Raw genomic sequence first — 16778 nt, 5'->3', positions numbered from 1 at the left:
TGAGTTTAAGGTCAGACTTGGCTAATAGTGACTTCCAGGGTAACCTTGGCTAGAATTTGTTTATTTGAAAACCAAACCAAACCAAACCTCTAAGATTGACCAAATAAAAATTGCCATTTTCTTTTCTTTGTGAGAGACTCTCCCTATGTAGCCCTGGCTGGCCTGGAACTTGCTGGCCTCTAACTCACTGAGTTCTGCCTGTCTCTGCCTAGAGTGCTGGGATTAAAGGCGAGAGCCACCAAGTCCTGCCTCTTTGAAACACACTTACGCAGTTCTCAAGTGTAAACTTGGCCTCGGCCTCCCCAGTGCTGGCCAACAGGTGTGCCACCACACTCAGCTTTATTTACCTTACTTTTGCATTAGGAAATGGTTCCAGTTTGTAAATTTGCTTCAGAGAATCCTTTTCCTACTGTTAACATCGAGGGAAGTGTCCTGACTTCCATGCTAAGGTGATGGCTTATTTCACATCAAATCTCTAGAGCTAAACATTATGTTCTCGAGTCCCAAAATAGCTTGAAGAACCTGCCTCAAATCATTACTGTTTCTGTTGATGTTTAAAATGATACCTATACAGGGAGCCAGTGAGGTGGCTCAGTGGTAAAGGTGCCTGGTGCCAAGACTGATGACCTGAGACTCACATGATGGAAGGAGATAACCAACTCCTGCAATTATTCTCTGACATCCACATGTGTGCTGTGAGATGTGTACAAGAACACACAAATAGGCACACACAGAGAGACAATAAATAAAGTGTAATAAAAAATTATGTGTATACATACAATAAAATGTAATTTTAAAAAGACAAAGTGACATATACAAATTGGTGAAATTGGCTGATGTGACCAGGAAAATCAACTCCTCACACAGGGAGGGCTCAAAGTATTTCCCAGATGAGGACTGTAAGCTGAGCTTCTTTGTTTAAATGTCAATTTACATGTAGTACTGCATACACTTCCAACAGGAGACTAAGTCTTCTCATAAGTAACTGTTACTAGTTCTGTTTCTCACTCATTTGCAGTCTTAGCAGTGACACAGGCCAGTACAAAGAAAGAGTTAAATGCATTATTGGTTCTCACTTGTGCTTTCAGGGCCAGATCCAGGACACATGCCATTCATGCTCTGCTCTAAGCATTTCTTTACATTCCAGAAAGCACACCAGGAGGCCATGGAGTGATACTGTGGACTGGATAACTATGAACCCAGGCCATATCATCAGTCACCCCAGTGGATACAATTTCACATGATTCTCACATTGCATACTGTATCAAGACACTTCTATGTCACCTCTGCCAAGGACCCTTCACTCACTGAGTGCCTTGCTTTCCTTTAATGAGGGACAAGATTTTTACATGCATTCAGTTTTAGAATATTTATTTGATTTATTTACATAATTAGTAGAAAGGAGTTCTTAAAAATATTTGTTTCTAGAAATAATAGAAAATAAAATTAGTAGAGTCATGTTACACAACTTGGGAAAGGCATATCCATCCTTTCAGAGAAAGTTTTTTTTGCGGCGCCCATGATGGAAATGCTTGAGCAGCTGGTGACAGGTTAGCATAGAAGGAGCCCTTGTAAGTTTTCCACATTTTCTTTTTGATCACTGTTTACTTTTGAGTCCAGTGGAAAGAGTCCTGAAAGTAAAAGGCACCTAGAGCAAAATTAGACCTTTACCAATAAAAACTATGTACTTATATCAAGGAAAAGTTCACCTGAAAGACGCTGATACTATAAACAGGAAAGCCACTGCAAGCTAAGACATCTATAACTGCTTACTTGAATCCAACACACAGCTGCACCATGAAAACCATGTTGTGTTTATAAACCTTTGAACCAACATGAGTACAGTGTGTTAAGTATGTACTCTAATTTCCATAGTCAAGATCTGTTTGCTGCATTTGCTCTTGAGACGAATCACTGTGTATTCCCATCATGGACTTATAAAAATTCCCGGTGTTTGTACTTCAGGAGCGCAGCAAAGCCTAAAACTGCTCCTTTAAACCAAAGTCCCCTTTATTATTATAAAGCCAAAAAGCTGATGCTGTACTAAGATTTAAGCACCTAAAGTATATCCTGACCAATTTATATCTTCTGAGCTATAATTAGGATCCTCAGGATTTGTATATGTGTACAAACATTGTAAATTTCTTTAAGCTGATAAAAACTTTAAAAAATACAAATAATCTTTTACTATAAAAGTTTTAAAAATCAAATATGAGTCAGCAATTAAAAAAGAAAAGAACAGGAGGTCATCGAGCGGGTACTTGTCTGTGTCTCCTCTCTGAAGAATGCACTACTCATCGCAGCCAGTTTGTATTCAGCTGGGTCTGCTTCTTGATGCTGGTGTCCATTTTTAGCACTTCTCGAATGGCCATGGTGGCGTAAGTAGATGGAGGAAGAGAAAAGTCCATCTTCAGAGCCCTATATTTGCCTTCTACCAGGCAAGAAAGAAGTGCGTGGTCAAAGACTGAAAGTGGCTGCCGGCTGACCAGAGATCCCAAGACTCCCCCAAAGCTATACCCTTTCCTTAGGATTCTACTCCCCAAGGGTCCTCAGAGGATGAGACCATGGAAATGAGAGCACATGAGTGTATAAACCAGCTGGATGTATGTGGCAACTTTATTCAGGATAACAGAGCAGGTAGGGCTGGAAAGATGGCTCATCAAGTAAAGTACCTGCCACTGAGCCTGATGACTTGAATTTGATCCCTGGGACTCATCTGATCTCTTCAGTCCAGTGAAGAGCACCGGCTCCCACAAGTTCTCGGGTTCTCTCTCTGTCTCTGTCTCGCCCCCCCATCTCTCTCTCTCTCTCTCTCTCTCTCTCTCTCTCTCTCTCTCTCTCTCTCTCTCTCTCTCTCTCTCTCTCTCACACACACACACACACACACACACACACACACACACACACACACACACACACACACGAAAAACTCTTCACATCATGCTCATTTACCAGAAGCAAAAATTGGTGGTGGTTTTCCTTCTAGATTGTCCACATCCGTGTTGAAAAGTGGAATTTTAGGATCATTATATGCAACGACTTCCCTTCAAAATACATAAAGATAAGCATGAACGTGAACATTCACAAATGGCACAAAGCTCTTTATCCCCATTTGTGGAGCAAGAAAAACATAGTTTGACTAGTAAGCCTCCCCCAGAATAGAACAGGCCAGATTTTATGCATAACAACTGCTTTTCCCTTACTTTATAATAGATGACAAATGCTATCAGAGGGTGGAAATGACCTGGAAGGTTTCTCTAGCATGGTGGACTTCATTTTGTATGGGTGAAGTGCAAGTAACCATGGCATTTACATTCCCACCACAGTGGGCACCACTGCCATCACCTTCTTATGAGAGAAACTGCTCCCCAGAGCATGGAAGGTAAAATCCAACTCTACCAACTTCATGCCCATTACCAGGAAAAAAAAAGAAGAAAGGAGAATTTCCTGGCAATGGGCAACTAGTTCAGCATTTAATTTTAAAGTTAGAAAAGCTTCAGGAAATAAAAAATATCAAAGGTATCTTTTAAAATAGATACATATTTTAAATTCTAATTTTATTTTGTATGTATGAGTGCTTTGTCTGAATGTGTGTCTGTGCACCATGTGTGAGTGGATAGAAGAGGGTGTGGAGCCCCTGGAACTGGAGTTACAGAACTGCCATGTAGGTGCTGGGAACTGAACCCTGGTCCTCTAGAGGAGCAGTCAGTGCTCTTAACTGCTTAGTTATCTTTCTTTTTTTTTTTTTTTTTGGTTTTTCGAGACAGGGTTTCTCTGTGTAGCTTTGCGCCTCTCCTGGAACTCACTTGGTAGCCCAGGCTGGCCTCGAACTCACAGAGATCCGCCTGGCTCTGCCTCCCGAGTGCTGGGATTAAAGACGTGCGCCACCACCACCCGGCTTAGTTATCTTTCTAGCTCCAGAATCAAATGAAGTTTTACAGAGAAAGGTAAGAAAGTTCATTTTCTGTGTATCTGTTTAGTAAGTCAGGGATGCCAACAAAATATAAAAAGAAGTAACTTTCACTGCATGACTGCAGTCAACACTAAGTTCTTGATCACTTGAAAAATACCAACAGGTGGCAGTAGTGACAGCAGTGATTAGGACAGTCAACAGCTATGGAGCACTTACATGCTGGATTCTAAGCACAGAAACACACACACACACACAAAGCAAAACCTTGTGGTTCTATAAAATACTCCACTTCTGTATCCTCAGTCTATACTTACCAGCTGACATTCTGAGGCCGAATAATGATCTTTCGATAGGCACCTGATAAGGAGTAATCTCGAATTGTGTGTCTCATGTTGTCAATATCAAGATTGTCTGCAGTGAGCATTTCCCTGTAGGCTTCACTAACTGATACAAAACACAAACAGTTAATTGGAATGCAGTCTGTCAGCACGTAAACTTGAACTGTAGTAAAAATGGCATAACATGTAGGTCCAGTCAGACTGTCCTAATAAAGTTAGTTAACTATAACACCTCTGCGACTCAGCCACCAGGCCTAAAAGGTGCCGACCTCCAGCTTCAGTGCTGTCACCCTGTGGCTTTATTTTTGTAATCAGCTATGGGGCTTGTGGCATAAAGATCCCAAGCTAACTTCAAAAAACTTACATGAAGTTTCTAAATACAATTTATATATGGTGACTCTAAATGTTTAAAAACAGGAGACCCTAGAAACTATCTGGTTTACCTCAGCCCACAGGAGATGGCTCTCTAATGTTCCCTTATGTGTCATCTGTGGGGACTATTACACAAGCCACAATATTAGAAAGTTCCTCCCACTGCAAACAGGTTCTGTTTTCTTACAGGCTCTGTTGATGTAGATTAGCTGTCCTTACATACATCCATAAGCATTGGAGCTGTAAGTCCTTTCATGTGACTTTGGTTCTTTCAACTCTGTCTCCTCTGACATTTTTGGTTTTATCTGCCCCGGAGTAAGAGGATTCAAAAGGCACTCCAGATACTTTATTTTTGTTGTTGTTTTTCTATTTATTTATTTGAGAGAGGGTTTCCCTGTGTAGTCCTGACTGTCCTGGATCTAGCTCTGTAGACTTAGAAAACCACCTGCCTTTGCTTCCCTGAAGCCATGGGCCACGACACCCAGCCCAGATACTTTCTTTGTTAAAGACTTTTTCAGTTTATTAATTGTGTGTCAGTATGTGTTTGTATATGTGTGTGTGTGTGTGTGAGAGAGAGAGAGCGAGCGAGCAGAGCTGAGTGGGCACTGAGCACATGTGGAAGACAGGGTGCACATATGGAGGTCAGAGGACAACACTGTGGAGTTGGTCCTTTCCCTGACTTCACATGTGTTCTAGGGACCTAACACAGGTCGCCAAACTTGGGTGTCATACAGCAAGTGCATTGTTACCCATCTTGCTGGCTCTTAATGTTTTTTTTTCCTTTTTGGAGACAAGGTCTCACTATATACCCCTGGTTGGCCTCAAACTCACAGTGATCATACTAACTCTGCTTCCTGAGTGTTAGAATTAAAGGTGTGCGCCACCATGCACAGCCTTTGTGACCCTTGTATTTTATAAGCTACCATCGAACTAATTTTTCTTTTCATGATTAAAAAAAATTTTCATTTATATGTATGTATTTCATTTTATTTATGTATGTGTATCTGTGTGTAAGTAAGTATGTGTGTGTGTGGATACCTATTTTATGTATGTATGTGTATCTGTGTGTAAGTAAGTATGTGTGTGTGTGGATACCTATTTTATGTATGTATGTGTATCTGTGTGTAAGTATGTGTGTGTGTGGATACCTATTTTATGTATGTATGTGTACCTGTGTGTAAGTAAGTATGTGTGTGTGTGGATACCTATGATGGCCAAAAGGCACTGGGAACCCCCGGGGCTTAAGTTGCAGGCAGATCTATGGTGGGAACTGAACTCAGGTTGTCTGGAAGCGTAACAATCTTTCTTGACTACTGGGCCATCTCTCTAGAATGTTGCTATATAGCTCAGGTGTGGGAGCCCACAGAAGTTTCCTTGTGAGATCTGAGATCTGAGTTTGCCTGACACAGCAGAGCTGCATAAGGGGATGATGTGACCATGGGCAATGTTGCCAGGTGGTTGGAAGGGTCTGCACTTGGCTGTGCCTGGGAGAGGTTTTTTGCTCAGCCCCTTGGTATTCCTTTAAAAACCCTTTGACAGAGGCAATTAGAGCCCGATGGATAAGGACCTAGGTTCTCCCGAGGCTAGTCTATGTTTGTTTCTCTCTCTCTAGCTATATTTCTATCTAATATTTCCTGCTGCTTCTGCTCAAGAATACCCTATGGAAAAGTGGGGGTGAGATGGCCCCCCCCATCAGGAGCCTTTAATTAAAAAACTTCCTGCTTCAGCTTCAACAGTATTATGGCAATGGCATGTGTTACTGCCTGAACATCTGACTGCTCGGCATGTCTATGAGAATTTACATTCAATGCCGAAAGGTACTTCTTATTTTTTCTATTCCTAACATTAACTTCATCTTACATTATTTACAAATGTAAGACGATTTAGGAATATAGTCAATTCATTTCTTTATTCAAGTTAGTCATTAAAAATGCTGGAAATACAGGGACAAGGAAATAAGACAGCCTCATCCCCTAAGAAGTTCTTGGTACTAGATGTGCCCATGTTATAGGTCCAAATGCTTAACTCTTTTCTAGTAGTGTGTGTCCCTTCCAGGGCTACAGGGTTTCATGAATGGCTTTGTCAAATGCTCTGCTAAATTTACTTTTTCTTGGAACCAGTCAAGTTCCAGATACTGAGAGGAATAGGAAAGAAGAGCGGGAACATTCTTTTCTTTCTGTGATGGCTGATTGAGGCTATCAGCTTGACTTGGTGTACCAGTTAGTTTTTGTTAACTTGATACAAATTAGTGAGTCAACTGGGAGAAGGTAACCTCAACTAAGGAATTGCTTCCATCAGACTGGCCTGCGGTGTCTGCAGAAATCATATTCCTGATTTCTGGTTGATGTAGGAGGGTCTAGCCCATGGTGGGTAGTGCTGTACCTGGACAGGTGGTCCTAGGTTGTCTAAGGAAGGTAGCTGAGCAAGCCAGAGGAAGCAAGCCCATAGCAGCTTTCATCCACTTCCTCCATCTGCTCCTACTTGAATCCCCGTCCTGATTTCCCTCACTGATGGAGTGTGATGGGGTTGTGTGAGCCAAATACATCCTTTTCGCCCCAGGTTGCTTCTGGTCATGGTGCTTTATCAAATGAACAGAAACAAAACTAGGATACTTGGCTGGCAAACTGGTAACCATTTTTTTTTTCTCACGTTTCAGCTGAGCCTGTCCCACCACTATTGAAAGGAAAACCCAGGAGACTTTGTTTTTGATCAGACCAATTAACTGGGCCACCGTACTAGTGCTAGTAATGGTGGTTCTGGAAGAGCCTGGCATGTGAGTCAGAGGACTCAGTGGGCAAGACTCACTCTTAATGCAGACATGCCTTGAACAGAGCAAAAGGCAAAAGAGCTCCCTTTCCCTGAGACCTGGGACACTATTTTTCTCCTGTTCCTGGACTTCATGACTTGCACCAGCAGACCCTAGGTTCTTGTATGTCTAGCCCCAGACTGACAGATAGAACAATGGCTTCTCTGGTTCTCTAGCATGCAGATAGCTATAATCAAGTGAGCCAAGGCCTCCCATAAATATCTTTTCTTATCTCTATTTATGGTATCTGGTTCTAGGAGGTTCCTAATTAAAACAAGGGTTTGCATTTTTCTTTTTCTTAAAAGGACAATTTTATTAGAGTTTAAAAGAAAAACTCCAAAGAAGGCAAGCTGTAGATCTCAGCAGCTGTCCAGAGGAGGGAGATGGAGAAGAGGAATAGAGAAAGCCATGCCATGAGTCAGGCATGGAGGTCAGCCACATGGCAAAAACAAGGGGGGGGGGGGGGGATGCTCAGAGAAAGAATAAGGAAGCCCAAAGTATCAGAAAAAGCATACTTGTGCTCTGGCCTGCATCAAAAAGAAAAAGGAAAAGTTACACCTCAGAAAAAGGCAGAATCAACAGACCCTCACAGCAGCTGTGTGGCAACCATCAGTTTTAGCATCTTGAGACTTCTCCTTGGTTGCTGCCAAGGGAAGCAGACTACACTCTTCCGTGCCCACCTTTCCTTATTCTCTTGTTCCAGTCTACTCCCTTCTCTTCAATGAAGTCAGCCAGTATAGGTACCAGAAGAAGAGCAATGTGGATGACTTATTAGATTTCTATAAACCTGGCAAGATGTATCCAATCATCCAAGGACTTTAGTCCTAACCTTTTTGGTTTGTTTTGAGACAGCGTTTCTCTGTGTAGTCTTGGCTGTCTGGTTCTCAATCTGTAAACCAGGCTGGCCTTGAACTCATAGAGATCTGCCTGCCTCTGGTTCTAGAGTGTGGGGACTAAAGGGATTCATCACCACTGCTTGGCTTCCTAATCATTTTCTTTTCTTTTCTTTTTGGTTCTTTGAGACAGGGTTTCTCTGTGTAACAGCCTTGGCTGTCCTGGAATTCAGAGATTTGTCTGACTCTGCCTCCCAAGTGCTGGGATTATAGACTCGCACCACCACCACCCAGCTCCTAATCATTTTCTAACTTAAACAAATTCAAGGAATGTAATATTAGTATGTAGAACTCTGGCCCTTTAACCATGAAAAACGATTTTAACAGAAAAATACTATCCACAGGCCAGTGCTGGCTAAGTGTTGGGTCAGTTCTTTGAAACTGCTCAAAACCATTCAGAAATAATGACAAAAAGTCTGGAGAATGGGAAGTAATGCAGAGGATTCTAATTTCCTTTTCTCAGTTTGCCATCCAGCTTATAGGCTGAGGCAACCCTCCAATGATCACAGTCCATAACACTACAGTGGGATAGCTTCTAATTTAATTTATCCTCCTGAATACATTCCTTTCCAGGAGACCATCATGTGTGTGTGTGTGTGTGTGTGTGTGTGTGTGTGTGTGTGTGTGTGTGTGTGTATGTAATGTGTATATATGCATATATTATATGTGTGTGCACATACATATAATATATACATTACATAAATAATTAAAGTATATATGATATACTAATATTTATTTTTAATAAATTTATTTTAATATATTTGTTATACACACATATAAACTTTTATATAGGGCTCTCTATGTAGCCCTGGTGGCTTGGGAACTTGCTTATAGACCAGGCTAGACTTGAACTCACATAGATCTGTCAGCCTCTGCTGGGATTAGCCATCACACTCGGCTGTTTATAGGTTTTTGAAGGCTAAATCTCTATTAAAGAAAGCTTTAAGATTATGTTTCAAATACTGATTTTCCCCTGCTTCATTCTTGGCTACTGACAGCTTAATCATGTTACACTTGTTTTAAACAGTTGGCTCAAACATGGAACTTACTTTTATGTTTGGGGTAGATAACATCAAAACCAGGCAGGGGCATCACCACATCATGAATGGAGTAATTATTAACATCCTCTTCCTCAATGTAGGTGGCTGTGGCTGCAAAATCCCACAAGTAAATATCAGGTTAAGAAAAAGCATTGTTGGGGACTGGAGAGATGGCTCAGCGGTAAAGAGCATTGACTGCTCTTCCAGAGGTCATGAGTTCAGTTCCCAGTACCCACATGGCAGCTAACAACTGTCTGTAACTACAAGATCTGACACCCTCACACAGACATGCATACAGGCAGAACACCAATGCACATAAAATAAAAATAAGTAAGTTACTAAAAAAAAAAAAAAAAAAAAAAAAAAAGAAGGGGCTGGAGAGATGGCTCAGAGGTTAAGAGCACTGACTGTTCTTCCAGAGGTCCTGAGTTCAATTCCCAGCAACCACATGGTGGCTCATAACCATCTGTAATGAGATCTGGTGCCCTCTTCTGGCCTGCAGTCATACATGCTGTATAAATAATAAATAAATAAATCTTAAAAAAAAAAAAAAGAAAAAAAGAAAAAGCATTGTCATGAATTCAGGCTCGTAAGATTTTATATTTCTCAGTGAGTTGAAAGAACAAGATGTCCAGGTGCAAAGGCCCAGGAATCTTAGAATCCCTCCTTTTCTAATTAGCTGGAACCCTGAGCAGGTGCTAAATCTTGCACAAACCAGAATACTTACCAGTAGTACTGCAACAGAGCAATGCAGGCAAAGTGTCTAGTGTAAGACTGGAAACACAGTAAACATTTCATAGGACAGAATATTAGCATTTCTTTATTTTAAAATTATTTTATTATTTTGTGTGTATGGATGTTTTGCCTGCATGTATGTCTGTGCACCATGTGTGGGCAGTATCCCCAGAGGCCAGAAAAGGGTGTTGGATCCCCTGGAAATGCAGTTATAGACAGTTGTGAGCCACCATGTAAGTGCTGGGGATCGAACCTGGCTCCTCTGGAAGAACAGCTAGTGCTCTTTACAACTGAGTCATAGCTTTAGACCCACATTAACATTTCTTACGCTAACGTTTCAGACCATTTGATTATGTTCAGTAAAGTCAGCTCTGGTCTGGTGCTCTCCTGAAGAATCTCTTTAAAACTGCCTGATGACACAATGAAACGCTGAGACACATCCATAAATATAGATATTTTGAAGACCCATATTAACAATTGTAAAGGACTTTTAGCCAATACTGGCCCACAGTTTATTCTGCTACACTAGCTGGAGGCCCAGAATGGAGGCCCAGACTTAGCTGCTTACCCAAAACACATACTTTTTTTTTATTGGTGATAAAAACTATCAGCCTGAGTTCATGTGGCCTTTCCATCTCCCACTTACTACACATCTCTTTCTTAACTAGTAGCCATGCTGGATTTCTAAAACACTGCTATAAAATATCTGAGTCCTAATCTGGCTGAATGACAATGACCATTTTACCTCCTTTGAGAACAAGGTCCCCTGGGACAGGTTTCAGCCCGTAGTCTTCTATCCTTTTGCTCACCATGTTATTCCACACATAGCTTTGATAACTATGGATATACATTAAGCGATTATTTCTTGGTATCTGCAGAGAAGGGAGAAGTAGGTAAAGAAACAATTCTGAACATTTAAAGTGCCATTTTCCCAGATATTTTGCTCATTTAATGGTAATCCTAACACAAGAAACTCAGACTTCAAATCTGATTGTGGGGCTGGGATGCAGCTCGGTAGGAAGGTACTTCAAAGTGTCCTGTATTATACACACACATAGACTATGCTTGCCAATATGGTGTCCTTGATTAAAAACACACTAACAGGCAACTACTTAGCTACTTCCTGTTGAACTCTCTTCCTTAGGTAGTTTAAAGCTCCAATGAAGATGATGACCGAGAAATGACTGGACGATGGGGGTCAGACCAACGGCTCAGCAGGCAAAGGCACTTGTGCCAAGCCTGACTACCTGAGTTTGATCTCTGGGGACAGACATAACATAAAGAGAGAATGAACTCTCAAATGTCCTGATCCCTACCTGTGTGCTCAAGTACATGCATAGACACAAACACAAAATAAATTTTAAAAGAAGCGACTGTACATTGGCTTCTAAATTGGTCAAATCCCATTCAATTATATTAAATTCAATTGACAATTATATTTTCCATAGATACTTTCTTGAACCTCCAATGTTAATAAACACCACCAGCATTTCTCACACATCATCTTTCAGGGTCAGAATGAGGCATACTCAAGTAAATTCCTTTTAAGACTACTAAAGGATTCTTATTTGCTGTTGTTTCAAAAATTTTTCAGTTCATTTTTAAAAAGCATTAGCCACCTTGAGTCAGTTCCTGATTCACAAATTGCACTCACTATGCCAAATGCAGAGACTATATTCTTCATTCCATATTTTGAAAGTCCTCGAAGCAGCTGACCTTCCACACACCTTTTGACAGGTAGTTTTTTGAGGGCAGAGGCTGGATCTTTGGTCTTGGCCCATTCTTCTCTGCATTTCACCAAGTACCCCTTTTCAGCTGTAGGAACAGAAAAGCTACCATCAAACTTGTCCAACAGAAAAATGTGCATCACTTAACATGATTCATAGGGAACATAAAACTGGGAAAACATTCATGTGTAATAAAGAAGCTCACAGTCGCTCAAAAGCAAAAACATGGAACCCCCAAAGAGATTACTTCTCTTTGGCTCTGTAAACAGCAAGAGCTACTGTTCACCATCACCTCAGCTAAGGAGGTTTCACCTTCTCTTTGCCCCGTACTGTTTGCTTTAAAATGAAAAAGTTTTTTTTTTTTTTAGCTCAAATATGAACAGTTACCTAAAGTGAGTATAAATATAAATTTGACAATTTATAAACTATCAGTTAAATCCCCTTTTTACAGTATAGTTTTAGAGATATTTCCTGGAAAAAATTTAGTCATTATACTATGCTTTAGAAAAATGATCATACATATAAGTTTCCTATAAATTCAGAGAATTTGTAGTAACTGAAGAGAAATAAACTTATATTTAAACTTGCATGAATAAATTGGATGAATAAGGAGCAAGAATATAAAAGAAAAACCAAAACAAGAACTTTAAAACAACAACCTGCAGTTACTTTTACTTAAAGTGTTTCCATGAATATCTAGCTATACACCCTATGCATTTTATTTTAACACAAATTTTTTTCTCACCTCCAGAACGGGGCTTCAGTATTAAATCCATGACTTCTGTCCAGGAATTCTGCAGAATAGCTCTAGAATTAAAACAGTATTTACTTACTTAACCTTGCATAAGATAAGCTTTGTATGCTCAACTGTTGAGAAGGCAAGAAGAAACACTTATGAATTCACTAAATTTAAAAAGTATGTAGGAAAACTATGACACAGACTTCCGTGACCACTATCTGCCATAGAAAGCGTCTCTGAGGCTAGAAGGATGGTTCATTTACTAAGAGTGAGTAGTGCTCTTGCAGAGGACCTGAGTTTGGTTCCCAGCAACTCACAGCTGCCTGTAACTCCAGTGGATCTGCTGCCCTCTTCTGGCCTCTATGTGCATTATATTCAACATGCACAAACCCACAAGCAGATATACACTCTGCAGAAGACCTGGATTCAGTTTCTGAATGCCCAGTCATAAATGGGACATTATTTCATCTCCTCCAAAGAGCAGGGGCACCAGAAGAAAAGGGAGTGGAAAGAATGTAGAAGCTGGAGGATGGAGTGGGGAAGGAGCTGACTTCTGAGTATCACATGACTATTGCACTTTGAACTCACAGCAGCTGTGACTACTCACACAAGATTCCCAGAAAACTGGTCCTGTTAATACCCTGTCATAGAACGGAGGGCACATTTTCTTCAGTGATAAGTTGTCCATGCTTCTGTAAACAACTCTAATGGACCTCAATGGGACACATTTAGAATACATGTAAGTAAATGTGGAGAAAGCTGGGAAGAAGCAGGCAATTAGAGTGGGGAGGGGGGAACAATATGATTGAATATATACATATGAAAATAATGAAAACAATTAGAGTATGTAATTAATATATGCCAAGAAAAAACATTAAAAAAAGTTTGGATTGTCCCTTTGCTATGAGGTGTAAGAGTTTTTCATTTGTTTTTATATATTCTGGATCCATCTTCTGTTTAATTATATATTGAGATTTGGCATTTCCCCTTAGGAAACCTTATAGTGATACAGTAAATTCTATGAAGGTAGGGAATAGTCTGACATTGTGAAAATAAATTGTTTGGAACTCTGAACTAACTTGTATTGGTCTTTGGGCATATTATGCAACTTCTCTTTCTGAGTAAATCTGACACCACTTTACTGAGCAATTATTTGCAGTAATTTTCTTTGGGATACAAAACTATAGGGTAACATGGCTGTGCTTCTGCTAAGTTAATTAAAAATACATAGGCTGATAGAAACCTTCCTTAAATGTTCTGTGCCACAACAATCAGCATCTATATTATGCTAATCCGTATTTTCTATTGGTTACTGTAGTGGCTTTTCCTTCATCAGTGATGGTCTAGTCTAGGGCTTCATGTATGGAAGGTAAACACTCTATTAGCTGAGCCACATTCTAGCCCTAAACTTTCCTCTTGTTCTTGTTCTAAATTAGCAGATCATTCTATGCTGCTGGCCTGGTCTTTCACAGTCCTAATCAGCTGCCCAGGACTGGACTCCACTGTGCCTGTCTGGCCTTAATTTAGAAAGATTTCTATTTATTAATTACTTAGTATATTTTAAGCATAGAAATAGGTGCTGCATAAACACCATCTTCATTCTCAGCCTTCTGTGAAGTTGGTATTAGTTCCACTTTACAGAGGAGTAGTTTGAGGCTCAGAACTCAAGCCTCACTTTACAATACTGCCTGAGAGAGGCACAGGAGCTGCCACACAGCAGACCAATCCCTCGGTCCTTGTAAAATCATATAAGCAAATACAACTTGATACTGAAAAGCTGGATGAGAGAAAACTCTTGTGTCAACTATTTAATTAGTGTGCTTGGGAGCCCTCCTGAAGCGCAACCTCTGTACTTGCTGAAACAGAAGGAAGAACAAGTGTTCTTAGATAGCATTCAGTGAAGCTACCATCACTCTAACTTCCATATAATTAGTTACTTTATGTGGCAATCCCTTCTGGACAGCTGGATTCCCAAAGTATGTTTACAAAACCAATCTCATTTATTGGTGAGACCTACTGTAATAATTTTTACTCTGGAGGGCTTTCCAATTACCTAAGTGTGAACCAAGCTCTTAAATTCTACATTACTAATGGTATCTTCTAGGGTTTTCTTGAAAGGGTGGGGGCAGGGCAGATGAAAAATTAATCAACTGGAACTTGTGTGTTGAGAGATCATAGTGTGCATGCCTTGGGTCTGGGTACTCTGGGCCTGTGTTACCCAGCTTTTTATGGCTGGCCACTTACCTGCTGAAAAGTAAAAGAGATGCCAGGAGTGGTGGCGCACTCCTTTAGTCCCAGCACTTAGGAGGCAGAGGCAAGCTGATCTCTGAGTTTGAGGTCAGTCTGGTATACAGAGTGAGTTCTAGGACAGCAGGGACTACACAGAGAAACCCAGTCTCAAAAAATCAAAAAGAAAAACAAACAACTCCCCCCCAAAAAAACCTAAAAGAGACCCTTCCCAGAAGGGCAGTGAGGAATGGGAGGTTAAATTTAATATTTAGGTCACATCTTCAACTGTGTGTTATATATGTGTTATATACGTGCCTCTAGAGGCTAGAGACCTTCCTCAGTGGCTCTCCACCTTATTTTTTCAGACCATTTTTCACTGACTAGGCTAGTCTCATTGGCCAGAGAGATCGAGGGATCCACTTGTCTCTACCTGTGTGTTCTATCACACCCGCTTCTGTGCAGTGCTGGGGATCTGAACCTACGACCTCATGCTTGTGTAGTAAGCACTTTACTGAGTTGCCTGTCTCTCCAGACCTCATTTCTTTCTTTCTTCCTCTTTTTTTTTTTTAAAGAAAACACACTGTTACACTGTTGTGTGCATTAACTGAAATAGAATAAATCTTACAAAGAGCCTATGGATCAGCTGTTCATTTGCCCTAAACATGACAGAATCCTGAAAGAATCAACATACCATTAACAAAAATTTTATTTCTTTTATGAGAGGTATCCTTTAGATAGAAATTACAAAATTAAATACAAACCTTTCAATTAACAAAAACTTTTTGAGTCGTCTTCTATATAAATCATCAAAGTACTCCATAGGCAGAGGCAGGCAGACAGATCTCTGTAAGTTCAAGGCCAGCCTGGTCTACACAGTGAGTTCCAAGACACCCAGAGCTACATACTGAGATAATGTCTCAAAAAACAAGACAAAACAAAACAAAACAAAACAAAACTCCAAAAAATAAAAAGATAAAAGTTAGAAAATCAAATACATACCTTCCAACTTGGTACGTAGGGACAGCTGTGGTCCCAAATCTTTGCATGCCATAGTAGTTAATGAAGCCAGTCTCCTTCAGAGATTGCATGGCCTGCTGTACTTGCTCATCAGTTCCTGTTATATTCCTGCAAGGACCCAAATTATTCAGAGGAAAAAAATAGACAGTCAAACTCATTTTATGATGCACACCTAACAGTGGCTTCTGTATCTTACCTTTGCAATCTTTTCTATGCCTCCTGAGGACTCTGCTGATTTGTTAATCAGCTTTTTTTTTTTTTTTTGAGATAGGGTCTCTCAGTGTAGTCCTGGCTGTCCTGAAACTTGTGTTGTCGACCAGACTGGCCTTGAACTCAGAGAAATTCCCCTGCCCCTGTGCATGAACCACCACTGACCAGCTCATTTTAATCAGTTTTTTTTTTTTTTTTGGTTTTTCGAGACAGGGTTTCTCTGTGCAGCTTTGCGCCTTTCCTGGGACTCACTTGGTAGCCCAGGCTGGCCTCGAACTCACAGAGATCCGCCTGGCTCTGCCTCCCGAGTGCTGGGATTAAAGGCGTGCGCCACCACCGCCCGGCCCATTTTAATCAGTTTTAAGTGCAAATTATTGTAAGATGGAGCACATGTGCAATGTGGTGCGGCTTCTCGCACTATGTAGTCCCCAAACTTGTCCACTTCCCCCAATGAAATGTATTTATTATTCTGCATGTCTTGCTATATAGCCCCTGGCCAGTCTGCAAACCATGTAATCCAGGTTTACCTTGAAGGAGTCATGTGATCTTCTGCCTTTGCCTCTGAGTCTGGGATTACAGGCATATGCAACTATGCTTGATCCCAAACTGAAACTTATGCCAACAAATAACTCTCTCCCAAAGTAACCTAATCTTTCTCTGAATGTGTCCATTCTAGGCACCTCATAAGAATTAGGCTGGGCGGTGGTGGTGCACACCTTTAATCCCAGCACTCAGGAGGCAGAGCCAGGTGGATCTTTG

The 16778-nt window shown here is 40.7% G+C and overlaps 1 protein-coding gene across 2 annotated transcripts in view; it reads right to left on the bottom strand.

Annotated features, from left to right (window-relative positions):
• Positions 1-1354: 1354 nt before the first annotated feature.
• Positions 1355-16778, bottom strand: part of Pus7 (pseudouridine synthase 7) — a 47210-nt gene continuing 31786 nt past the window's right edge. For both annotated transcript variants that reach the window (XM_052720325.1, XM_052720326.1), the window contains 8 exons: positions 15792-15917; positions 12570-12631; positions 11752-11912; positions 10843-10969; positions 9372-9473; positions 4228-4357; positions 2953-3044; positions 1355-2431 (listed from right to left, as the gene is read on the bottom strand). In XM_052720325.1, coding sequence (XP_052576285.1) covers positions 2295-2431; positions 2953-3044; positions 4228-4357; positions 9372-9473; positions 10843-10969; positions 11752-11912; positions 12570-12631; positions 15792-15917 — 937 coding nt within the window. In that variant the 3' untranslated portion in view covers positions 1355-2294. The remainder of the gene's footprint in view (positions 2432-2952; positions 3045-4227; positions 4358-9371; positions 9474-10842; positions 10970-11751; positions 11913-12569; positions 12632-15791; positions 15918-16778) is intronic.

Source organism: Peromyscus californicus, unplaced genomic scaffold (assembly GCF_007827085.1).
Source record: "Peromyscus californicus insignis strain IS unplaced genomic scaffold, ASM782708v3 Scaffold_6__1_contigs__length_162567912, whole genome shotgun sequence".
Lineage (NCBI taxonomy): Eukaryota > Metazoa > Chordata > Mammalia > Rodentia > Cricetidae > Peromyscus > Peromyscus californicus.
Note: the sequence above shows the minus strand (reverse complement) of the source record. Positions and strands in the feature narration are given on the sequence as shown.